A 21,101-nucleotide genomic window follows, 5' to 3' on the forward strand; every position below is an offset into this window, starting at 1 on the left:
TCTGGGAAAGGACAGGTGGACAGAAAAGAAGGGAAAAGCTGAAGAGGCGAGAATCAACTTCTCCCCGAGGCAGATCACACCTTTGTGGCCACTCTTTTAGGAATGCTCACCATTCCTAATCCTAGCGTTAGCAAGATGAAAATTCACCACCTACCTTTTCACGCTCCTCGCGTACGCACTGAGGGCCGTGCCGTGGCTGTGCTGCACAACACCAGCGACTGAAAGAAAGCACGCAGAGAGCGGATCTGTTGCAGACAGTGCCAGGAGCTGTGCTTGAACAACGCTTTCGGTAAGGCACTCCTACCTTGCAATGGCCACACTTTGGGAGCTCTGGGACACAGCCACGTGTTGCTCTCCTGAGTCCCAGCTCCATTTCTAGCCACTCACGCTCTGCTCCTCCATGTTCTGCAAAGGAAAAGTCCCAAGAGGGAAATTCAGTTCATCGCAGATGTCATCAAACTGTCAGGGCAGTCGCACTCATTGCTCGGGGTGAGCAACCAGCTGCATGCTTACCCAAGGAGCAGCGGTTACTTTTACTTGAGTGTAACAGCCAATGCCTGACTGCAAGTACGAACACTAACCTATGCCTAACTCTAAAATAACAACAGAAACCTATACCTAACTCTAAAATAACAACAAAAACCTATACCTAACTCTAAAATAACAACAAAAACCTATACCTAACCCTAAAGAACAAACAGGAACCTATGCCTAACTCTAAAAAACGAACAGGAACCTATCCCTAACGCTAAAACTAAACTGAACACTAACACTAACCTAACACTACCATCAAAACAAAGAACATAACAAACACCTAACCTAACAGGGGGAAGATGGAACTGGGGGCCCACAGAACCAGAGGAGCAACGAGGTGGAGGAGAAGAAGATGTTAAATAATGCCACCCAGCTCATGCTGGGGGCAGGGGCCACGCAGCAGGAAAGGAGCCGAGTGCCTGGACCAGCGATGGTGAAGCTGTGACCATGCCAACGCGGGGCCTGGCACGGTGGTGTGGTGCCAGGCCAGCTATGCCGCGGGCGGATCCACGTCCATGGGCTCCTCTGGAGGGGGATCCACCTCCATCGGTTCCTCCGGAGGGGGATCCACCTCCATCGGTTCCTCCGGAGGGGGATCCACCGCACACTCCAGGGTCCACATGGGTGGGTGGTCACCAGGGCTGGTTACCAGGCAATTATGGATAATGGCTCTCTTGACCCTCCTCTAGCGCTGATGTCATGCGCCGGGCTCTCTTACCTTCTGACTGTCCTAGCGGCGCGTCCCAGCTCACACAAATCACTCAACAACCAGAAACTGATGTCGGTTCGAGTACTCGGCTCCGTGTTCTTGGTAAAAACTTTAGGGTGAATATATGAGTGGTGCGAGATTCTATGTGGCAACGTACCGATGGCGGTGTGGACTATTTGGGAGAGGGTTCTGTAACTATGGAATGGCGTTGCCGCAGTGTGGCACTTGGAGTTCCAAGGACTTGGCAGGAGGGGGCTTTTGGGAGGGCATGCGGGCATGGTCGGAGTAACAAGGTGCTCCCTGTGCTCATCGGACAGGCCCTTCTCTTGTTTGTAGCCAGAAGAGCGGTCACCGCCGAGCGGGTGCCCCAAGTACATAAGGGCTCGCCTCGGCTCTCCTCACCCTCCCTTCACCCTCCTTCACACACACTCCTTCATCCCTCCTTCACACCTCCCACTTCTTCCATACAGGGAATCTTTTTGGGCTGACCATACTGGTGGTTTTGTTATTTTTTGTTCTATTGTATTTTCGACATCAATAACGATGAGTCTCGTGTTCGGGATTCATTACAGACTCTGATCTTGTACAAAGTTTCATATTGTATTCGTAGATAAGTGCCGTGACATCACAAAGACGCTATAGCACTGCAGCAGCTGTCTCTGATGTGTGGCCTCCTTGAGGCTCTGTAATACACGGGAGCAGTCGTTCAGGCGAACAACGGCAGGTCTCCAAAGGGACCTGGTGAATTATCGGCCATACTGCTCCTCTCATCTAGGCGGGCATAACGGTGCTAATCAGTGCTCAATTAGTGCCTGCCTGCCTTTCCTGTAGATGTTCGTATATATCTCTCCTGAAGCTAGTCGTCGTTCAGAGCTTGTGTCTGCGCACCTCGGCTGGATTCTATAAGCCTCTAGACCTTACAGACTATTAGATAGACCTGGCTTGTAAGCTGATACTCGGATGTTCGCCAGTCACGTGTCTGATTTACATCACCAATTCCAGGTCACCGCAAAAAAAGGTTATAGCTGGAACACACACTGACTTGAAGAAGCAAAAACTCATATAAATCAGAAGATTGTGTGCTAAGTTGTTGGATATAAGTTGGTTGTGAGGTGTTTTATAAATCCAGCCTTTCTGTTCGCTAGCAGTGGTTTCAATTGGCGCTCCAGTTGCAGCTGAGGCCTTACTTTGCCAACCTCTGCCACCACTGACCTATAAGGTTTATTTAATATAGTGCGGCGTTGCACGACAGGTCAATATGTAAAGAGTTCGCCCTAAATGACACTATGTTCTAGCACTCAATCCATCCGGGAGTAGTATGTGCGTTCTCAGGGTATGATGATATTCACAGCAGAAAAAAAAAAGAGTAGGTCGAAGCAGCTTTGGAAAAGCCCTAATCGATCGGCTACACGGATAAAGTGATGTAATAGTCAACGCAACACGGGGGCTGCGACCCAGGACACCGCCTCGATTCCCGATAATATAGTGCGAAATTGTCTACTGACTCCTTTAGAGTATTACGTGCCGGTGCCAGTCCCTGGGATCCTCATTCAGACACCTGAAAAACCCTCCGAGAACATGATATATCATTACTTTGACGCGTATAGTTTACCCCGTTTGCTTATATTGTGCAGATTAATCAGGGAACGTCGCAACGAAACGAGAAGTGTGACCTAGTCGTATGGAGATGCTCACCTATATGTTGTGCAGCACTTCGATGCATCGCATTCCACCCCTTCAGGCAGTGCCAGTTATAAATATATATATTACTTCAGAGCGTGAGGCGGGCCGGTCGGAACAGCAGACCATGAGTCTTACAGCCCATGATAGGATAGTAAGAATAACCCCTACGCTTGCTGAGTATTAGAGAAATCTCCTACTTGAGTGATGACTGGTCTCCCCTGGCCACCTTTAGTGGATCAGATAATCCTATATGAAGATTCTCCGATTAGCCGATTTCAATCGCGCCCCCCGCCGTGTTGGTGGCACATTAAGAACCTTAAGTACGGAAAGACGCAATGTAACAATACCTGAAATGAAAAATGCTCTGCACTGCATAGTGGTGGATATTCTAGTACTCCATCCCCAATGGCGACATAAGCATAGTCTCGTAATGTGTTGATTAAGAACTTCCCCCTAAACATCCAAACCTAAAATCTTCCCTCTTCATTAACTTAATGTAACCACTTTCCCGTGTCCTCGCTATTAATCAGCCGTTCTCAAGCAGTTTATCCTCCTTGGCTGTAGGCTTCTTCCACGTCACTGAAAGGACTGCAATGAGGTCACCCCGCAGGCTTCTCTTTCCAGGGGCTGGAAACAAGCCCAGCTCCCTTCTCTCAGCCTGTCCTCATTAGAGGGAGGTTGCATCCAGCCCCCTGCAGGTTAGCGGAAACGCGCGTTTTCCTGCGATTATTCCTTGAACGGTACTTCGTTGTGCGATGTCTCACTGATCATCTTCCCTGTCCGCCTCCTTTCTGGACCCTTTCAAATATCATCCTGTCTTTCTTGTACTGAGGGGCTCCACCCTGGACCGGACATACAACCAGATAGGAAGGCCTCCACAAAGAAAGCGCGAGTTAGAAGGCGACCAATTCACCTCCATCCCTGGCTCGGACCACCCTCTCCTTGGCATGGAGCCCAGGGAATTCCACTTTGCTATTCCGAAGCTGCCAGAGGAGCGCAAACTGCTGATCTCATGTTGAGCTCTTCTCGTCACAATCAGGACCCCCAGGGTCCTGTCTCTGACCGAGCTTGCTCTCAAAGGGACACATCTCCCAGTATTAACAGGTGCATGGGGCTTCTTCCACAGTCAAGTGCAACAACCTTGCACTTTGCACTGTGTGAACTCATTAAGTCTCACCCAAGCCAGTTTTCCCAGGCCTCTGTCGAGGTCCCCCTGAATGGCATCCCTTACCTTCCACCGTATTACAACTTGCACCACTCAAGCTTCATTGTCTGTCGAGCAAACTTTGCTGACGGTTGCACTCATTCACTTCATCGCATTGTCATTAATAAAAGATGATTCAAGAGCACGGCTTTCCAAGACAGACCCTTGCAGAGAACCGAATGCAAACGGCTGCCTACAGTTAGCCTTCAACAGGACGCTAGCAAGCGCGGAGACACGGCTCGCAACCCGGAACAGCCGCCCGCCGCGCTTCCACTGCGGGCAGCATCCAAGCGCCCGCACGAACCGCTTCGATGCTCGCAACGACTTACCCGGGACGAAGCCCCCCCGGCCCCCGCCGCACTCGGTGGCAACGCCACGCATCGCCTCTGAAGGTATGCACGCGGGGCTACGTCCGGTGAACAGACCGCCGCCGAGGCTACCTCGCCACGAAAAGCACACATACCAGGAGCCTACTCCTGTTATAATGGCACTCGGGTGCGTCTGAATATACTATCGCCCTGAGGCGCCTCGTTCGACGCGTATCGTGCTTTATATTCAGATGCTCGCCGCTTCAATAAGCTCCGTCGTTCGCTGCTGAATCGTCAATTTGCGTGGATTAACGCGCTGCGGTCTTCTCTCCTTTGTCTCCTGTTCCTGTCGCCCGTTTAAATCCTGGGTGTATGCACTGGCGTATGTTTTCGTGTGGCTGCCCGCTTCCTCATCCTTATGCTTGTCCTCGATAGATGTGCTAGTGGGAACTTGTGCACATCTAGAGATTCCAAAGTTCGGAAGGAGACAGCGCGGTGGAGCTGAGTTGCGTTCCGGGCTCGCGATCGATGGTACTGTAGCGTTTTAGCGTCAGAGTGGTCAATGGGAAGGACGCCCTCAAGTTCAGTCCTGCACTCACGTCTAAGTGCTGACTACATGAGATAGTAGGTGAGTGCCGTTGTCTCACTTTGACGCCTCGTGGTCCTTGAGTTATACCCTCGCTGGCGGTTTCCCGGCTACCCCTTGAGCCAGTCACAGCTGGAGACTATTTCTCATTAGTCCTTTTGTGTTGCTTGAATACAAATAACCATCCCTTTCCTTCTTCTGCCTGCTGCTCATCCAAGTTGTCACTACTAGTGGCGATGGAAACAACACGGATATTTAGGGTGGACTATCATGAAGCTCTAGATAAAGCTGATCACTAGAGAGCACCCCCACTTGGCGCCGGGTGCACGGACCTCCAGACCATAAAACGGGACGTCTCATTTTGTGTCTTTCCTTTCTCCGCTTTCCTTCTATTCCCTAATCACCCTTTTCCTTCCTCTCCTACAATTACGTTTCTGTCCTCAGACTCACACTCAGCAGTTTCGTTACCCTTCTCTGGACACGTTTCCAGGGGCCGTCAATGTCTTTCCTATGCAGATAGAGGGGCCCAAAACTGACACACAAGCACTCGAGGTGCAGCCTCACCAAGAGCTTGAACAGATGGGAATGATCAACCTCTTCTGCTCCTAGCTCAGTAACACCGTTTTGATGCAAAGCCAGGATGCCAATTGGCATTCTTGGCCACCCCCCAGGGGCACACTGTCGGCTCAATGTTCAGCGGCGATCATCAGTACCCCCAGGTCCTTTTTTCCTCACACACAACTCCATCCTCCCACTCGCCCACAGAAATCTATCAGCAAAACAGAAACCATGGGAGTTAGAAAATCCCTCGCTGGCCACACGCTCGAACACGCTCTCGCGCATTTCCGCGTATATAAGAATTCCGACAACAAAAACCATATATAACCGTTGGCTTTCAGCCCAAACAACGGAACCACAACACACCCAATGATACACGCATAGATACATGTCCCTCTGAGGGTCTCTCTCACTCGCGCGCAGAAATCCTCTATTGTGTCCTCTCCAGAAGCAACTATAGACTGAGGTGCACTCCCACACATAGCCCCTCACTGAACACACAGTCAATACACTTAATGTTGAAGAGGACAGGCCTAAGCCCACACGACCCATGGGGAACACGCACCATACACACTCGCAAACTGCGACATCCACTCAACTGGGGATCTTACACCTCAATTTACCACCACCTCCTCTAGGCCCGGCTCTCCAGCAGCTAACCTGTAACCCAACGCCAAGAGTGAACCACGCTCCACAACCCGGTAGCCTGCCAGCTACCTGCTGACCAATTACTGTAGAGGACGACAGTGTCCCAAGGCTCTACCTGAACCTGACGAGTCAAACCCAACACCACACAGAATACACAGCAACCCACCCCACACCACATCGAACAGCCTTTCCCTCATCCACGCAGACGGAAATACCTCAAGATAAACAAAATAAGAAGAGCAAAAATAACAGAAAGACTTTAAGGATAACAAAAACCGGAGAACCTAGCCCTTTCCCATGCAATCCCCTGAAGATCGATATGAGCCTACGCCGCCTGCAACCTCACCACACCACCCAACCCGCTGACAAATTCTGCAAACACGCCCACAAACAACGCGCGCAAAAAAAAAAACAACCAAACAATTGAAACTCTCCATCAAGACTAACATGTGCTGCCATTCCCATTCCCTCGGCACCCACAACCCAACAAAAGAGGTCAGCACCGAACACTTAACCCCACAAACGCAGCCACATAGATTCATCAACGATACTCCACAAACACTCAGGAACATCCATACCTATTCACACCCTTAATTACCCATCGCCTCAAAATGGAACCAAACACACAACCGAAAAACCAACTCAACACACAAAGACTATGACACACACAAAGCACTCCTACCCCAGTTCAATCCACTCACTCGAAGCGCATACCCACATCAACCGAGTCAACAAAGGGAAGTCGCTGTAGACTTACGATGGAAACAAAACGGCTTGGCTGCTCACCAATCCACAAGACAAGTTACCCCCTTATCCCGACACGGCGACACCAATCCACACCAAGAAGACTAGCACGACTTATTAACCACAAACACCCCAACACGGCTCCCCACCCAAGACTGGAATAACCTGTGCGCCAGATAACCAGTGGCAGCAGGTATTAGTACTTGACTGTTTTCTTCCAGATCCAGGAGCTGTTACACGATGACTCCCCAGCTGAGGACTAACACAGGTCAGAAGAGAGATGAGTACCTATCCAGAAGGATACACTTCGGTCTTGACCTCTTACTAGATCAGTATGTTACCAAGGAAAAGACAGCGCATGTTCAGACTCTCGCCTTTTCTTATCCTTCCACACAGCTCGACGTCGACATTCCACACCAGCCTCACATCCACAACAACGACACGCAGTCCGCAGATATTCTCTCTTCTCGTCCCCTCCTCCTTACTACTTTCACATGTAATTTCATAAAGAGTTCTTTCCTTTTCATCTCCCAGCGGCCAGGTTAAATTCAAGCTGGGCATTTTGCCTTTCTGATTTCAACCTCCTTCCACATACGATGGAACAGACCTTTCCCTTGTATTCTCTCCTCCAGTTAGACCCCAATTTTCCCTCCCTCCACAGGTGGTAGATCTCTCTTTATTTTCCTGATGTCCCTCTATACAGAATACGTTCCCTATTCATCCATGCTGGTCTCTCTTCACATTGACAGGGTCAATTTTGCAGCTTCAGCGGAGGACTGCCTGCTCCCTCGTGCCCTAAGACTTATTCCTGAAGACGCCAATCAGCTCTCTTCGCGAACCCCTTTACTCGACTATCAAGACTGAATGCTAAGGGGAACTCTCCCCCTAACGAGTCTACATTGACATAATTCAAAGGAATGCACACAGAAGAATACACCATTACCCAGGCAAATAAACCATAGCGCCTGAATGGAGCAAGATTCCTGTTTCACCCGCATCTTGACCATGTGTTCTTGGATAGAGAAGAGAAAGTCTTCGTAATATGCTCATGTATTTGCCCCTTTTCCAACCCCGCCCGCGGGTGACATTCGATATATACCAGATGCAGCTGCCCCAGCGGCCTTTGCTGCCACAAGCCTTAATCACACCGAAGAAGTCCTGCAGATTGGGCGGAAAAAGGCTCAGCAGTGTCGCAAGCTGCCGGCAGGGTTTCCTGTGATCACTAGGCCCCGGCCGTGCCCACAGCTTACGAGCTCTCCCCGATTGCTCTCCCAAGTAGTATTCCGCAAGCCTCTCTGCTTGCTGTGACCAACACGACGCAGCGGGCTATCGGGACCCGACACGACGCCGCTAATCACATCCCCCAGGCAGGCAGGAAATAGTGCACACGGGAACAAGAAAAATCCCCAAAGGCCTACTGGGCAAAACCCCAAGCAGCAGTTTCATCCTTACATTTCTTTGTTTACAAACCTCGTGCTTATCGTAAAACACCCAATGCCAAATACAAACAAACAGGTACCGAGACAACTCTCTTTAAGAATATTTCTCTAAAAGTATTTCGAACTTACGGGAGATTATTGCTTAAGGATTACTATAAAGTCTCCCTCTCCCCCAGGTCCTTCTCTGCCGAGCTGCTCTCAAGGACCACTCCTCCCAGCCTATACAGGTGCCTGGGGTTCTTCCAGTCCAAGTGCAAAACCTTGCACTTTGCTGTGTTGAACCTCATTAGGTTCACCCAAGCCCAGTTTTCCAGCCTGTCGAGGTCCCCCTGAATGGCATCCCTTCCTTCCACCGTATCAACTGCACCACTCAGCTTCATGTCGTCAGCAAACTTGCTGAGGGTGCACTCCATTCCCTCATCGATGTCATTAATAAAGATGTTCAAGAGCACCGGTTCCAAGACAGACCCTTGCAGGAACCCGATGCAAACCGGCTGCCTACAGTTCAGCCTTCAAAGGACGAGCAAAGCGCGAGCCACGGCTCGGCACCCGGCACAGCGCCCGCCGCGCTTCCCTGCGGGCAGCATCCCAAGGCCGCACCGACCGCTCGATGCTCGCACGACCTTCCCCGGGACGAAGCCGCCCCCCGGCCCCCGCCGCACTCGGTGGCACCGCACGCATCGCCTCTGGGTGCCGGCAGCGCCGCGAGCTCCTCCCCCGACAGCCCCTCCGTGCCCCCGCCCCGAGGCCCGACCCCGTTCGCAGCACAGAGCCCGCTCCTCCCGGCCCCGCTTTCCTTCCTTCCCCTTCCCTTCCTGCAATGAAACACAGCTCCCTCTGGCCCACCCAGATGGAAGGTAGTGCTGCCACAGCCACGCGGCTGGAAGGGCTCAGTCAGTCCATGCCCAGCACACAGAGCTCCCTGTACCTGGCGTCCTCACCCCTGAGCCCAGCAGCGGATATTTCTCCTTAAGCCCTTTGTGCTGAAATCAAATAACCATCCCTTCCTTCTCCTGCTGCCTCCAGTTGTCACCTCTGTGGGATGGAACAAGGTTTAGGGTGGACTTTGAGCTCTGTGTGTCCTGGGGACCCAATGGCGGGGTGGGCTCCTGGGACGTCTCATTTCGTGTCTTTCCTCTCGCTTTCCTTCCTTTCCCTTCCCCTTTCCTTCCTCTCCTCATACGTCCTGTCCTCCAGACCCCTCAGCAGTTTCGTTACCCTTCTCTGGACACGCTCCAGGGCCTCGATGTCTTTCTTGCACTGAGGGGCCCAAAACTGAACACAGCACTCGAGCTGCGGCCTCATCAGTGCTGAGAACAGGGGGACAATCACCTCTCTGCTCCTGCTAGTAACACCGTTTTTGATGCAAGCCAGGGTGCCATTGGCCTTCTTGGCCACCCGGGCACACTGTCGGCTCATGTTCAGCCGAGCATCAATCAGTACCCCCAGGTCCTTTTCCTCCACACAATCCTCCTCCCACTCCGCCCCAAGTCTATAGCACCGCCTGGGGTTGTTGTGGCCAAAGTGCAGGTCCTGGCATTTGGTCTTGTTGAACCTCATCCCGTTGGCTTCAGCCCAGCTCTCCAGCCTGTCCAGATCCCTCTGCAGGGTCTCTCTACCCTCAGGCAGATCCACACTCCCTGCCAATTTGGTGTCATCTGAGAACTTGCTGAGGGTGCACTCAATGCCCTCATCCAAGTCATCAATAAAGATGTTGAAGAGGACAGGCCTAAGCACCGACCCCTGGGGAACACCACTCATGACTGGTCTCCAACTGGATTTAACTCCATTTACCACCACTCTCTGGGCCCGGCTCTCCAGCCAGCTCCTTACCCAGCCAAGAGTGCACACGTCCAAACCACGGGCTGCCAGCTACTGCATGACAATACTGTGGGAGACAGTGTCAAAGGCTTTGCTGAAGTCTAAGTAGACCACATCAACAGCCTTTCCCTCATCCACCAGACGGGTCACTAGATCATAGAAGGAAATCAGGTTGGTCAAACAGGACCTGCCCTTCATGAACCCGTGTTGGCTAGGCCTGATCCCCCGGCCATTCTGCACATGCCGCATGATCTCCCTCAAGACAATGTGCTCCATTCCCTTCCCTGGCACCGAGGTCAGGCTAACAGGCCTGTAGTTCCCTGGATCCTCCTTACAACCTTTCTTGTAATGGGAGTCACGTTGGAAAGCCTCCAGTCTTCTGGGACCTCAACAGTCAACAAGGAGTGCTGATAGATGATGGAAAGCGGCTTGGCTGTCACCTCCGCCAGTTCCTTCAGCACCCTCAGGTGGATCTCATCCGGCCCCGTGGACTTGTGGCAGTCCAGTTGGAGCAGTAGGTCTCTGACTGTTTCTTCCAGAATCACAGGGAGGTTAACGCGCTCCCCAGCTGAGACTACCAGGTCAGAGAGAGGAGTACCCTGAGGATAACTGGTCTGACCTTTAAAGACAGATGTAAAGAAGGCATTCAGAACCTCTGCCTTTTCCTTATCCTCAGTGGTCACATTCCCAGCCTCATCCAGCAAAGAGTGGATATTCTCCTTTGTCCTCCTCTTACTATTAATGTATTTATAAGAGTTTCTTATTCCTTTTCACCCCAGCGGCCAGGTTAAATTCAAGCTGGGCTTTTGCCTTTCTGATTTCACCTCTCCACATCCTAACGACTTCCTTGTATTCATTCTGAGTTGCCCATCCCTCCTTCCACAGGTGGTAGATTCTCTTTTTCTCCCGGAGCCTCAAGAATAGCTCCCTATTCATCCATGCTGGTCTTCTTCCCTGACAGGTCATTTTGCAGCTCAGGGGGACTGCCTGCTCCTGTGCCCTTAAGACTTCATTCCTGAAGAGCAATCAGCTCTCTTGGACCCCTTTACTCGCTAAGACTGAATGCCAGGGGACTCCCCCTACGAGTCTCTTGAATAATTCAAAGATGCCCACAGAAGATCACTTACCCAGGCAATAAACAGCTGTGTTTCACCGCTTTGTGTTCTTGAAAGACTCTGCTCTGTTTTGCCCTTTCCTAACCCCGCGGTGATATATCAGCAGTGCCCAGCTGGCTTTGCTGCACAGCCTTATCACCTGAGAGTCTGCAGACTTGGGGGAAAAGCTCAGCAGCTGCGCAGCTGCCGAGGTTCCATGTCATGCCCCGGCCTGCACACAGCCCGGCTCTCCCTGCTCTGCTCTCCCAGTGTTTCCCGCAGCCCCTGTGCTGTGACCAACACGAGCGGGGCTCGGGCCCAACGCCCGCTCACATCCCCAGCAGGCAGAAATAGCACATGACAGAATCCCAGCCTACCTGCAACCCCCAGCAGCAGTTCAATCCTTCATTTCTACACTCGTGCTTCGTAACACCAAACCAATAACGACAGGACGAGCATCTCTTTGAGTCATTTTATAAAAGTATTTGACTTACAGAGATATTGTTACAGTTTCCTGAGTACTGGAAATTACAATACAAGGAAATTTCCACAATTAACTTCATACAGTATTTTACCATCCAGTGCTGCTGATCCCTGTTCATGTCCTTGTTCAATAGAGCAATACACAAACAGTGATGCTGGAAGAAAATGAAGACACCACAAGAATCAGGGGCTGGAGATACCAACAGAACCAAGAGCTGAATTCACAGACAGAGCACAGCATGTCAGAATGATGCAAACAAGACAATTTTAACAGGCTTTGCGTTTTCAGTGTTTTTTTTTTTTTTCTTTTTCTGGAATAGAAACACATTAAAATATCAGCTCCCGCTGCTTGATCAGATGAAGACATGACGCATTTACTGTGCAGCTTCATATAGGAACACCTGAGCTACCTGGAGCAATAAGGCTTTGTTAATTCGTTCATCAGTAGCTCAGCATCTCATTCAGTTTTTCATGTCATTTTCATAAGGCAAACAACGAAACAGAAGTTACTTTCATGTTTGAGAATTGGGATTAGTTGGCAGCTACATACGAGTATGTATTTGTTATGCAGTATGAATTCACACAGACCAGGTTGCTCAAGCAGTGCTGGGAGCAGTAAAGTCATTCATCTCAGCTGGAAGTCCAATATTACCTGGGGTAGCAGATGCTGTGGGGTTATCCACAGCATCCACGGGATGTTTCCTCCGCATCCCCATAAAGAACAGCAAAGTGCACCAATGGTTCATAGGAACAACGTTTTATTTCTACAGAACATGCTATAGAAAAACCAACAGACTTGTTGGCTTACAAAGCAAAACGTGTAAGTAAACATTATTTCAGACTTCAAGAACGTCGCCAATTGAACACACTGGCAGGTTTACTTTCCTGTTTGGCCAAATGCAGCATTTCACAGACTGCTTTTCCCAGCTGACTCTTTGTTTGCGGTACATTAAAGTAAGTTCTGGTGCTTGGGATATCCAGCCCCCTCTCCCCATCCTAATACAGCAGGAAAGACACAAACATGCCACTTAAATTAAAGAAAGAAAACATGGAGTAAGTGGAATCCGAGACTGCAAAAATATATACAAGCATTTATCTTTTTCCTGAACTAAACATTTCAGCCATAAAAATATTCAACAGCTGTACCCTATAGAACTAGGGCTAAGGCTATTTCAATTAGAACTGCTTTGTGTTTTAAAAATATAGGGCTGAAAGCCTTTTGGGTGATACTTATACATCCACGACATGTCTAGGTTCCCTACGTGAATCATAAATCATTATGCAGAACACAAACTAGTTGTCTTAGCTTAATCTTGCATTATCCTGTTTAATTTCATCTCTCCTGTAAATATGTTAGATAACTAGATTTCACTGTCAGAATTAACATAAACAGAATATTCATAAGGCTTTTTTCTTCTCCTTCTGAGCTGTAGACAGTAAAATACCCATCCGATGTTATGAAATTGGCAGGTCTTCCTCCTAGTAAATCTTTGAAGCAAGGATAGCTTTCACCGCCAGTGAGAAGGTAAAAGGATAATCCCTGTTCATGGGAAACTCTGTCCCACTGCTCTCCATAGGATACACGTGACAAAAAGAGGCATTTACTCCAAGGCCTTCTCATTCTTCCTTCCAATGAGCGTGCATCACTTTGACTTGATAAACTCTTAAAGTCGGTTAAAAGTGTAACGTCTTGGTTCTTAATAGGCCGGAATCAGACTCTCCCTCTTGTAGTTTAGATGGAAGGAAGGAAATTCTCAAGACTGGAGGTTCGGTTTTAGTTTCCCGTTGCCCTGTTTCAGCTCCAGCATACAGAAGCCTCTTCCAAACAGCTGCCGTCCCAGGGCTCTGAGCTACGGTTATGCTTTAACTTGTGCTACGTGCTACTTCAAGTGTCACATTTCTGACTATGGCTAACAGCTCGACTCACAGAAGTTGACTTTCTTACCTGCAGAGAAGGAAAGAGCTGACCATACCTGAAAAGTGCATTCAGTCTAAAGGAGCAATAAAACCTCACTGTAAACCAGAAGAGAACTGAATATTAGATTCTAAAAGAAAGCAAAAGATGTTATCCATCCAGTAAGAACTTAGTACAAAAGTTACTAGCTATGGAAGCAGCTTAGGCTGACCTCACATAGAAACCTTCCCCAAATCCTGTTCTAATCTTTATAGAATTATTTTCTGATGCTCTCAAATGTCGAAAGTCTGGAATCCGTGTAAAAACTTTCAAGTCCTCCGAGTCTTAGCTAATATTGCATTATCAGTTCATCACCAAAAATGATAAGTATCATCATTTTCAAAATCCAGTTATTTTGTACCTCTTCCTGAGAAACCAAAGAAGTCTTCAGAGAAAACTGACTGCAACGTGGAAGAATAACACTGAGTATAACGTCCATTAACACTTCCGACAGGAAACATCAGTCTGCAAACAGGAATCTCAATTGAATCAGTGCAATGTGGTCTTGTCTTTTGCAAAACAAGTGAAGAACCACAGTGTTATCATAGTTTGAAAAGCTAGATGTGTTACACAGAAAAAGATCAGAACTCCTCAGAGGGCACAAGCAAATCTCCAGCAACTTTGGGCAGACGGTTATTTTGCTGAAATTAGCAAGACTGTGAGGAAAACAAAGCAAAGCTACGCCCTGGATTTGTGCCACAGTTTGACATCCCCTTAACAGCAGTCTGAGTCCCACTAGCATGTGAGCAGACTCCAGGCAAGGAAAAACAGTCCAGCCACACTTGAGTCAGAAGAATAGCTTAAGCGATGAATTTGCTCACAGTAGGCAGAGGACGGTTACAAGTTGGCTCTAATAACACTGCTGTCAAGAGGTTATGACGTTGCTGCAGCATTGCAGCTACTAATGAACTTCCCAGTACATCAGTAGCAAAATATGCTACTAAAAAGGAAAGACAAAACTATTGTAAAAAATCTCTCAGTCGTTAAGGACACATTCTAAGTAATGAAAGGTAAAACAAAGCAGAGCCCAAAGCTGTATTAAATCTCTACTTGGGTCAGAATTCCTTTGTCACCATATCTGATTGCTCTTTTGATTTCTGAAAGTGCTCGGTAGAAATCCAGAGTTTACGTGGATAAAACCTCAGGATAACATCCATTTACTTACACGCAACTATTGTTAAATAATCCAAGTCAAGTCTACTTTACTATGAAGTGTGCAACAAGCAGAAGAAGCGAAGAACATCACGCTGAGTTCACATTCTTCAAGGTGCAAATCCCAGCTATTCCTGCCCAAAACCTTCTGTTTCTTCAATTGCAAATAACAGCTTTTCCTTCAACTGCTCATAATTCTTATAGGGTGGAAGGTCCAAGCGATTGAAACTGAAAACAAAGAGAAACCTTAAGTACTGAACAGCAGTTTAAACCACCAAAAAATCCATTAAGAATACAGGCATATAAACTGTCCTGTTCAGAGGGATAACTGGATTTGTACCCTCTAAAACAGTTGTATCTTTACGTGCATTTATCTATGAAAGTGAGACTTAAAGCACAACAAGTACCTGAGCAACAATAACTTTCCAGAACTGGCAACGTATTTAGTAACAAGTCTCACTTTATCTCTCTTCTGTATCTGAAAGTTAAAATCTGAACATCTTCACAAAGCACCAGCATAACTGAGAAACTGAGCAGAAGCGACATTTTCTCCAGCAAAGAGGGAGCATGAGTGTGGCTACTTATTTTCATTGCCAAGATCGGGTGTGGTGATAATGAAAGGTCAATCCCAAACTCTTTAGAAAAAAGTACTGTTTATTACTTTATGTTTTTAGTGGTGTGCAAATCCATGGCATTTACAATGGAATCAGCTCCACAACAAAACTGCTTTTCAGAAGTTAACTCTTACTCAGCAGAGCTTACTGCCATAACCCAGTGTTTTGCTTTCATACAATCTCAGTCACTTCCATATAACACCATCTTACTAAAATCTCAAAGTACATTGCTATCCGTAATAACAGAACCATAGCAGAGTTTGATCCTTCGTACTTACCAGGTGTGACTTCTAGGTAACCAGTTTTCCTTCCCAACTTTCTCAATGCAAAATTTTTGGGGTCCATTGCTCCCTGTACAAAAACCAAACAAACAATTCTTAGGTCTAACTGCCCGTGTATACCAGTAGGTAATACGTAACAACAAAGCGTGAAAGGCTTGAAGAGAAAACAAGATTATAACTACTTGCAGAGCACAAAGACATCTGTCTCTCACTACATCCCTCTGAAGAATTCCATGTACTGAAATGCATAAATATGAAGCGGTTTTCAAAGAAACTCAACCACTGAATCACATCATTGGATTGGTACTGGAAGGAATCTCTGGAGTTTCCTAGACCTTCCACTCTGATCAAGCAGAGATACCCAGAGCAGGCTGCCCTGCCAGGACCATGTCCAAACCATCTATCAAGTCACTGATGCAAGGCGTGTTCACATTCCATCCATCCCTTTTTCTATCACAGCTCTACCAATATGCAAGACTCAGATTCCATATAAATTCATTAAAAAATACCCTTAAACACACAGCTTGGTCCTTATTAAGAAAAAAGGAAATAACATGAGCATAAAATGCATTAAAGAGGGCTCGTTACCCGTGAGGTCAGCAAATCCTCCTACTGGTAATCTGCACGTTCCAGTAACAAACTGTAGAAATCTCATTCTCTTCTCATTATCTATTTATTTCCCAAACTGAAAAATAATAATTAACATTGATGTCAAGTTTAATATTGAAATGTTCACTTCCCCATCCCCCATGGGACAGCTGGATTAGCAGTTATCATTTACATTTACATGCTACTTATCTGTTGAGTAATTCTGACTATTGCTCACTAAGCTGTTGCTGTGTTCTTAGAGGAAAAAAGTCTACAAACCTGCCAGAACCACAGTATCTGTCTGCTGGTTCTGGTATAATGCCGGTAGATGGTATGCCTCTGCCAGTCATTCAGATCAATTTCTTGCATTCCACAGAGGAGCACCTTTAGGGGAGAAAAATGTTAGAAACTTGTAAGTTGGTTGCAAAGAAGAAAGTGAAGACCAACACAGTAACCAAATACTAACTGATACATAAGGCTTCTCTCACACATCCTGAAAACAGAACTGCCAGCCTTAATGAACTCTGCTCTTCAGACACTGACAGAAATTTAAGTATGGATCTGGCATTAGTCAAAGAATCCTTTACCTCCAGCTCCTTAGCATCAAAATACTGCAGATACTGCTGTGGCAGAATTTCATTGAAGCCTTCAAAAAAAGCTTGTGTCTGTTCCTCAACACCTCGTGAAAGTCTCCATTCTGCTACCAGCCTGGAAAAGACACAGAAGGATCATTTAAAATGGGCTATACTAACCCAAGTTCATCTTTGTTAGTTTGTTTTGAAATGAACCGTAAGCTGTGTTAAGAAAAATGATGGAAAGTGCTGGGGATAGAGCACTGTGTAACTGTATTCTAATTGTATTCCCAACCTTCACCCTGCGCAAACAATTTTAAGTTAAAACCCTATGTTTCCAACCACTCAACTGCAGAAAGCATTTTAGGCTCCAGCAGAAGGCAGCATCTACTCACTGATGATATTAATGAGAGCACAGGAGTCCCTTGCTGTTCGGAGGAAGAAAAAAATGCAGAGCTGTGTTCATCTAATATCCTCCCCAGAAATCTCAGTCATTATCCATGACAAAGTAAAATTGAGGTCAATTGTATTGGTGAAGATAAGTAGGACTGCTAGCTTACCAAGAAATGACTATGTCCATTTGGAAAGTTCCATATTTGTTTCTGTTAATCACGAAACTTTGCTCTGTGGTAGAAACTCCACTCTCCATTAAGAAAAGGGAGAAAAGCAGGCAGGAGACCCAAAGAACCTGAACCCAGGGAGAAGCAGATATTATGCTGAATTCAAGCCTAACCTGTCAGGAGAACTGGAATCGAAAGGAGAGAACGCAACACAGGACACAGAGTGTGACAAAAGAACATTGCTTAAGCTGCAATCTGAGCTCTGCCCGGCTTCCTCAAAACCAGAAGAGAACGGTCTTCTGCAGGTACTCCCTCCTCTCCATCCCAGTGAGTATTTGGCACAACTGCCAATGCCAATACGTTCCTTCTGCAAATGTCACCGTTTCTGTGAAACCTTTCCAAATGACTTGAGACGAAAACAATTTCTACTCCCTCATTCCTCAAAACCTGCCCACAAAAAAGCCTTTGCAGTTCAGATTGTAAGGAAGAGGGAAATTCTACTGATTCATTTATTGCCTGCCACATGCACAGTGCTTTCTTGTTTGTTTCTTTTTCTTTGTTCAGAGCAAATTCTCTGTGCAAGATAATGCTGATGTTTACACATTAAAACAGAGCTTGTACACTGCTGCTCACTGAGGACATTTCAAGACAAAAAGGGGATATTTTGAGGCAAGGCACCTCATAGCTCACATTTTTCTTTAATCACTTTCGGGCTCTGTAGAGAGTGTTATTTACAGCTGGTTAGCTGAGAAGGGTTTTAAACACAGTGCATCTAAACAAGCAGCCGTACCACCTGCAAGGACAGCAAGAACAACAGGATGCCCTGTGATGGTGAGAAACTAGCCATGGTTTTGTGAACTCAGCAAGGGAGTAGCTTTCAGGATGATAACTAGATGTTGCAAAGATACTTGGGGATGGTATGTAATTGGGAACCAATGATGAGCTCCGCTTTTGCACTATGTATGAGCTAATTATCTGTATTATAAATGTACACGCAGCCAAGCAATAAATGAGATTAGCTGATCATATGTCAATGACAGGTGTGGTCGTTTGCTTTTCTCCCGCCGTTCTGCAACAGGGCTCCTTTCCTTGCTTTAAAACATTCTGGTGCTGCTATATCACAATTCTCTATTTTCAACAGTACAACACATTGCACTGTTCACTTGTTACAAACACCAAGACATAACAGCACCATAAGGGCAGTTCACATGGAAACTGGTAACAAAACAAGCATTTTTAGAAAATCCAGTTTACCACAAAAGCATCCAAAAACATCCTTTGGTTAAAAGGAAGCAACAGCACAGAAAGCTGAGAGGAATATCAGAAGTCTATGAAGCCAAAATGTGAATAATAAATGTATGCAATGGTACGGCAAAGCACCTGATGTTCACAGTTGTTGTCACGACGTTCTGCTAAAATTAATTATCTCTGGAAAAAGAAACAGATAGAACTTCTACTGAACTGAATCTCTTGGAAAAAGTAATATTGTTAAAATATTGCCATCAATATTTTTCTTTCAAATACGGAATCTGAACAATTGCCACATTTTACCAACATCAGCAATTATCCATAGCCATAATTTCAATCATGCCTCATATTACATGGTTTGACAGCATTGTCTTGATTGAGCTAAAAGAAATGGGAGAAGAGCATTTGAAAATCTTCCTTTAATCTTACCTAATATATTCTTCTTTGTTTTCTTCTGTCACTAGAATGTTGCTGCCATTTGGCTTCAAATCGTGGCTTTTGATTTCACCTAGAATTTCTTTATCAACTGAGAAAAACATTTCCAAGCCACACTCTTCAATATCATTCTCTCTGCAAGGAAGAAAATGTAATCATAAATAACCAGGTCCAGACTGTGTATGTAGTAAAAGATACAGGTATGAAGAATCTTAAGGACTTTTTTTCTTAACTGTTTAGAGCTCAAGAATTAAGTTACAGAAATGTTATACAATAACTGTGGTTCTGCAGCAAGATCTACAGACTTCACCCCACCAATGTGCATAAGTTAACTGTGAGAGAGGTACAGCAGTATCCTTAGATTCATCCGACACTGGGCTGACAAGTTACCCACTGACTCTAAGTGGAATGTTTATGGAGTACAAAAGCCTTTCAAGTAATGACACTGTTGTGTGTTTCATTACCTGCTGCCTTATCAAGTAACAGATAAGAAAAAGACTCAGAACGCTTCATGAATTATCTTCAACTCCAGTATATTTATGGGACTATCTTGAAAACATATATCAAAATATCCCAAGCTCCTAAATTAACAAAATAAAACATTCCTGATAAAGAGGAATCTTCTCATTTGAAACTACCAAATAAGAACCACCTTCACCCAACAAAAATTGCTCAAATCTCTATCCTCTTTATATGGTTTAATAGCCAGAACAGGTGCAACACTGCAATTCTTATGTTGCTGTGTGCTTCTCTAAAGCAGTGATGCACATACACAGACGTGCTGCACTGGGGCAGGCAAGGACAAGGTTGCTGTCCCCATGGCAGCCACACGGTGCTGTGCTCTGCACTTGCTGCTAGAGCAGCACTGGTTTTGCACTCATGTTTTAGCTCCTGCCAAGCAGTGCTGACACAGCATCAACCCTGCAGCCCCTGAGCCAGCAGGCTGGGTGTGGGGAAGAGGGGGAAGGGCACCAGGGCACTGATCTAAACTGACTGAAGAGATATTGCATATCATATGATGCCACGCACAGCAATAGGAGCTGGGAAAGGGGAATAGCCACAACATGTACCGAGGCCCTGCTTTCCAAGGTGTGGCCAAACACTGCTAATGTGATGGTGTCCTACCTAGTGGCTGGCACCCCTGCCAGCAACAGTGGAGCTGGAACCAATGGACTTTGAGGTCCCTTCCAACCCAGGCCATTCTATGATAAGCAGAGGACAATTGTTTTCTCTACTCGTATGGCCTTTACTTGACGTTTCTCTTTTTCTTCCTTTTCCTTTAGAACGTTCTTATCTCAGCCTATGAGCATTTCTTTCATTTATCTTCCAACCACATTTTCTTTCCCCCCTCTTCCTTTGAGGAGGGGGAGTGACAGCACAGTGTGGTTGTGTTCTGTGGACAACTGGCATGAAACCACATGATGAACATTTCCTCAACATAAAACGCAAAACTAAGACACTTGTCCCGAATCATGAACACAGAAACATCAATACTGAAAACATCACCATGATGTATTTAGTGCTGTGGTGCAATGGCGCTTCTGAATTTGATCTTTCCAAAATACACACTGCTGCACAAAACCTCAGGAGAGCTGATGGATGGCAGAATAAAATTACTTCTTCCTTTAAATGAAAGATACCTGCTTTAACTGACCCGGCCTGAGCAGAGGGGCCTTACCAGAAGAACTCTCAAGGTCTCTCCAAACAAAGTAATTCTATGGATTTTCTGAAACAGTGGGAATGAGAAAAATGAACTCCTAATAGGCAGAACAGAAAGCGATTAAACATTACTGCAAAGCTTCCTGGGAACTCGCACCATTTGCTTTTTTGGTGATTAATAAAGTGATATCCTCCCTGCCACATGTGATTTTTCTTACTGCACATTT

At 46.6% G+C, this 21,101-nt stretch overlaps 1 protein-coding gene and 1 pseudogene across 3 annotated transcripts in view; both read right to left on the reverse strand.

Annotated features, from left to right (window-relative positions):
* The window catches only part of LOC107322844, a 3,819-nt pseudogene extending 2,689 nt beyond the window's left edge, over positions 1-1,130 (reverse strand).
* Positions 1,131-11,786: 10,656 nt separating this feature from the next.
* Positions 11,787-21,101, reverse strand: part of ITCH (itchy E3 ubiquitin protein ligase) — a 57,507-nt gene continuing 48,192 nt past the window's right edge. The window contains exons 19-24 of one of the 3 annotated variants that reach the window (XM_015881347.2): positions 19,210-19,350; positions 16,988-17,108; positions 16,680-16,784; positions 16,401-16,497; positions 15,810-15,882; positions 11,787-15,145 (exon numbers count right to left, since the gene is read on the reverse strand). In XM_015881347.2, the coding sequence (XP_015736833.1) occupies positions 16,486-16,497; positions 16,680-16,784; positions 16,988-17,108; positions 19,210-19,350 (379 nt within the window). In that variant the 3' untranslated portion in view covers positions 11,787-15,145; positions 15,810-15,882; positions 16,401-16,485. Of the gene's footprint in view, positions 15,146-15,809; positions 15,883-16,400; positions 16,498-16,679; positions 16,785-16,987; positions 17,109-19,209; positions 19,351-21,101 lie in introns of those variants that run through there. The other 2 variants (XM_015881349.2, XM_015881351.2) reach the window with 2 other exon arrangements.

The sequence above is a fragment of the Coturnix japonica genome, chromosome 20 (genome assembly GCF_001577835.2).
Source record: "Coturnix japonica isolate 7356 chromosome 20, Coturnix japonica 2.1, whole genome shotgun sequence".
Lineage (NCBI taxonomy): Eukaryota > Metazoa > Chordata > Aves > Galliformes > Phasianidae > Coturnix > Coturnix japonica.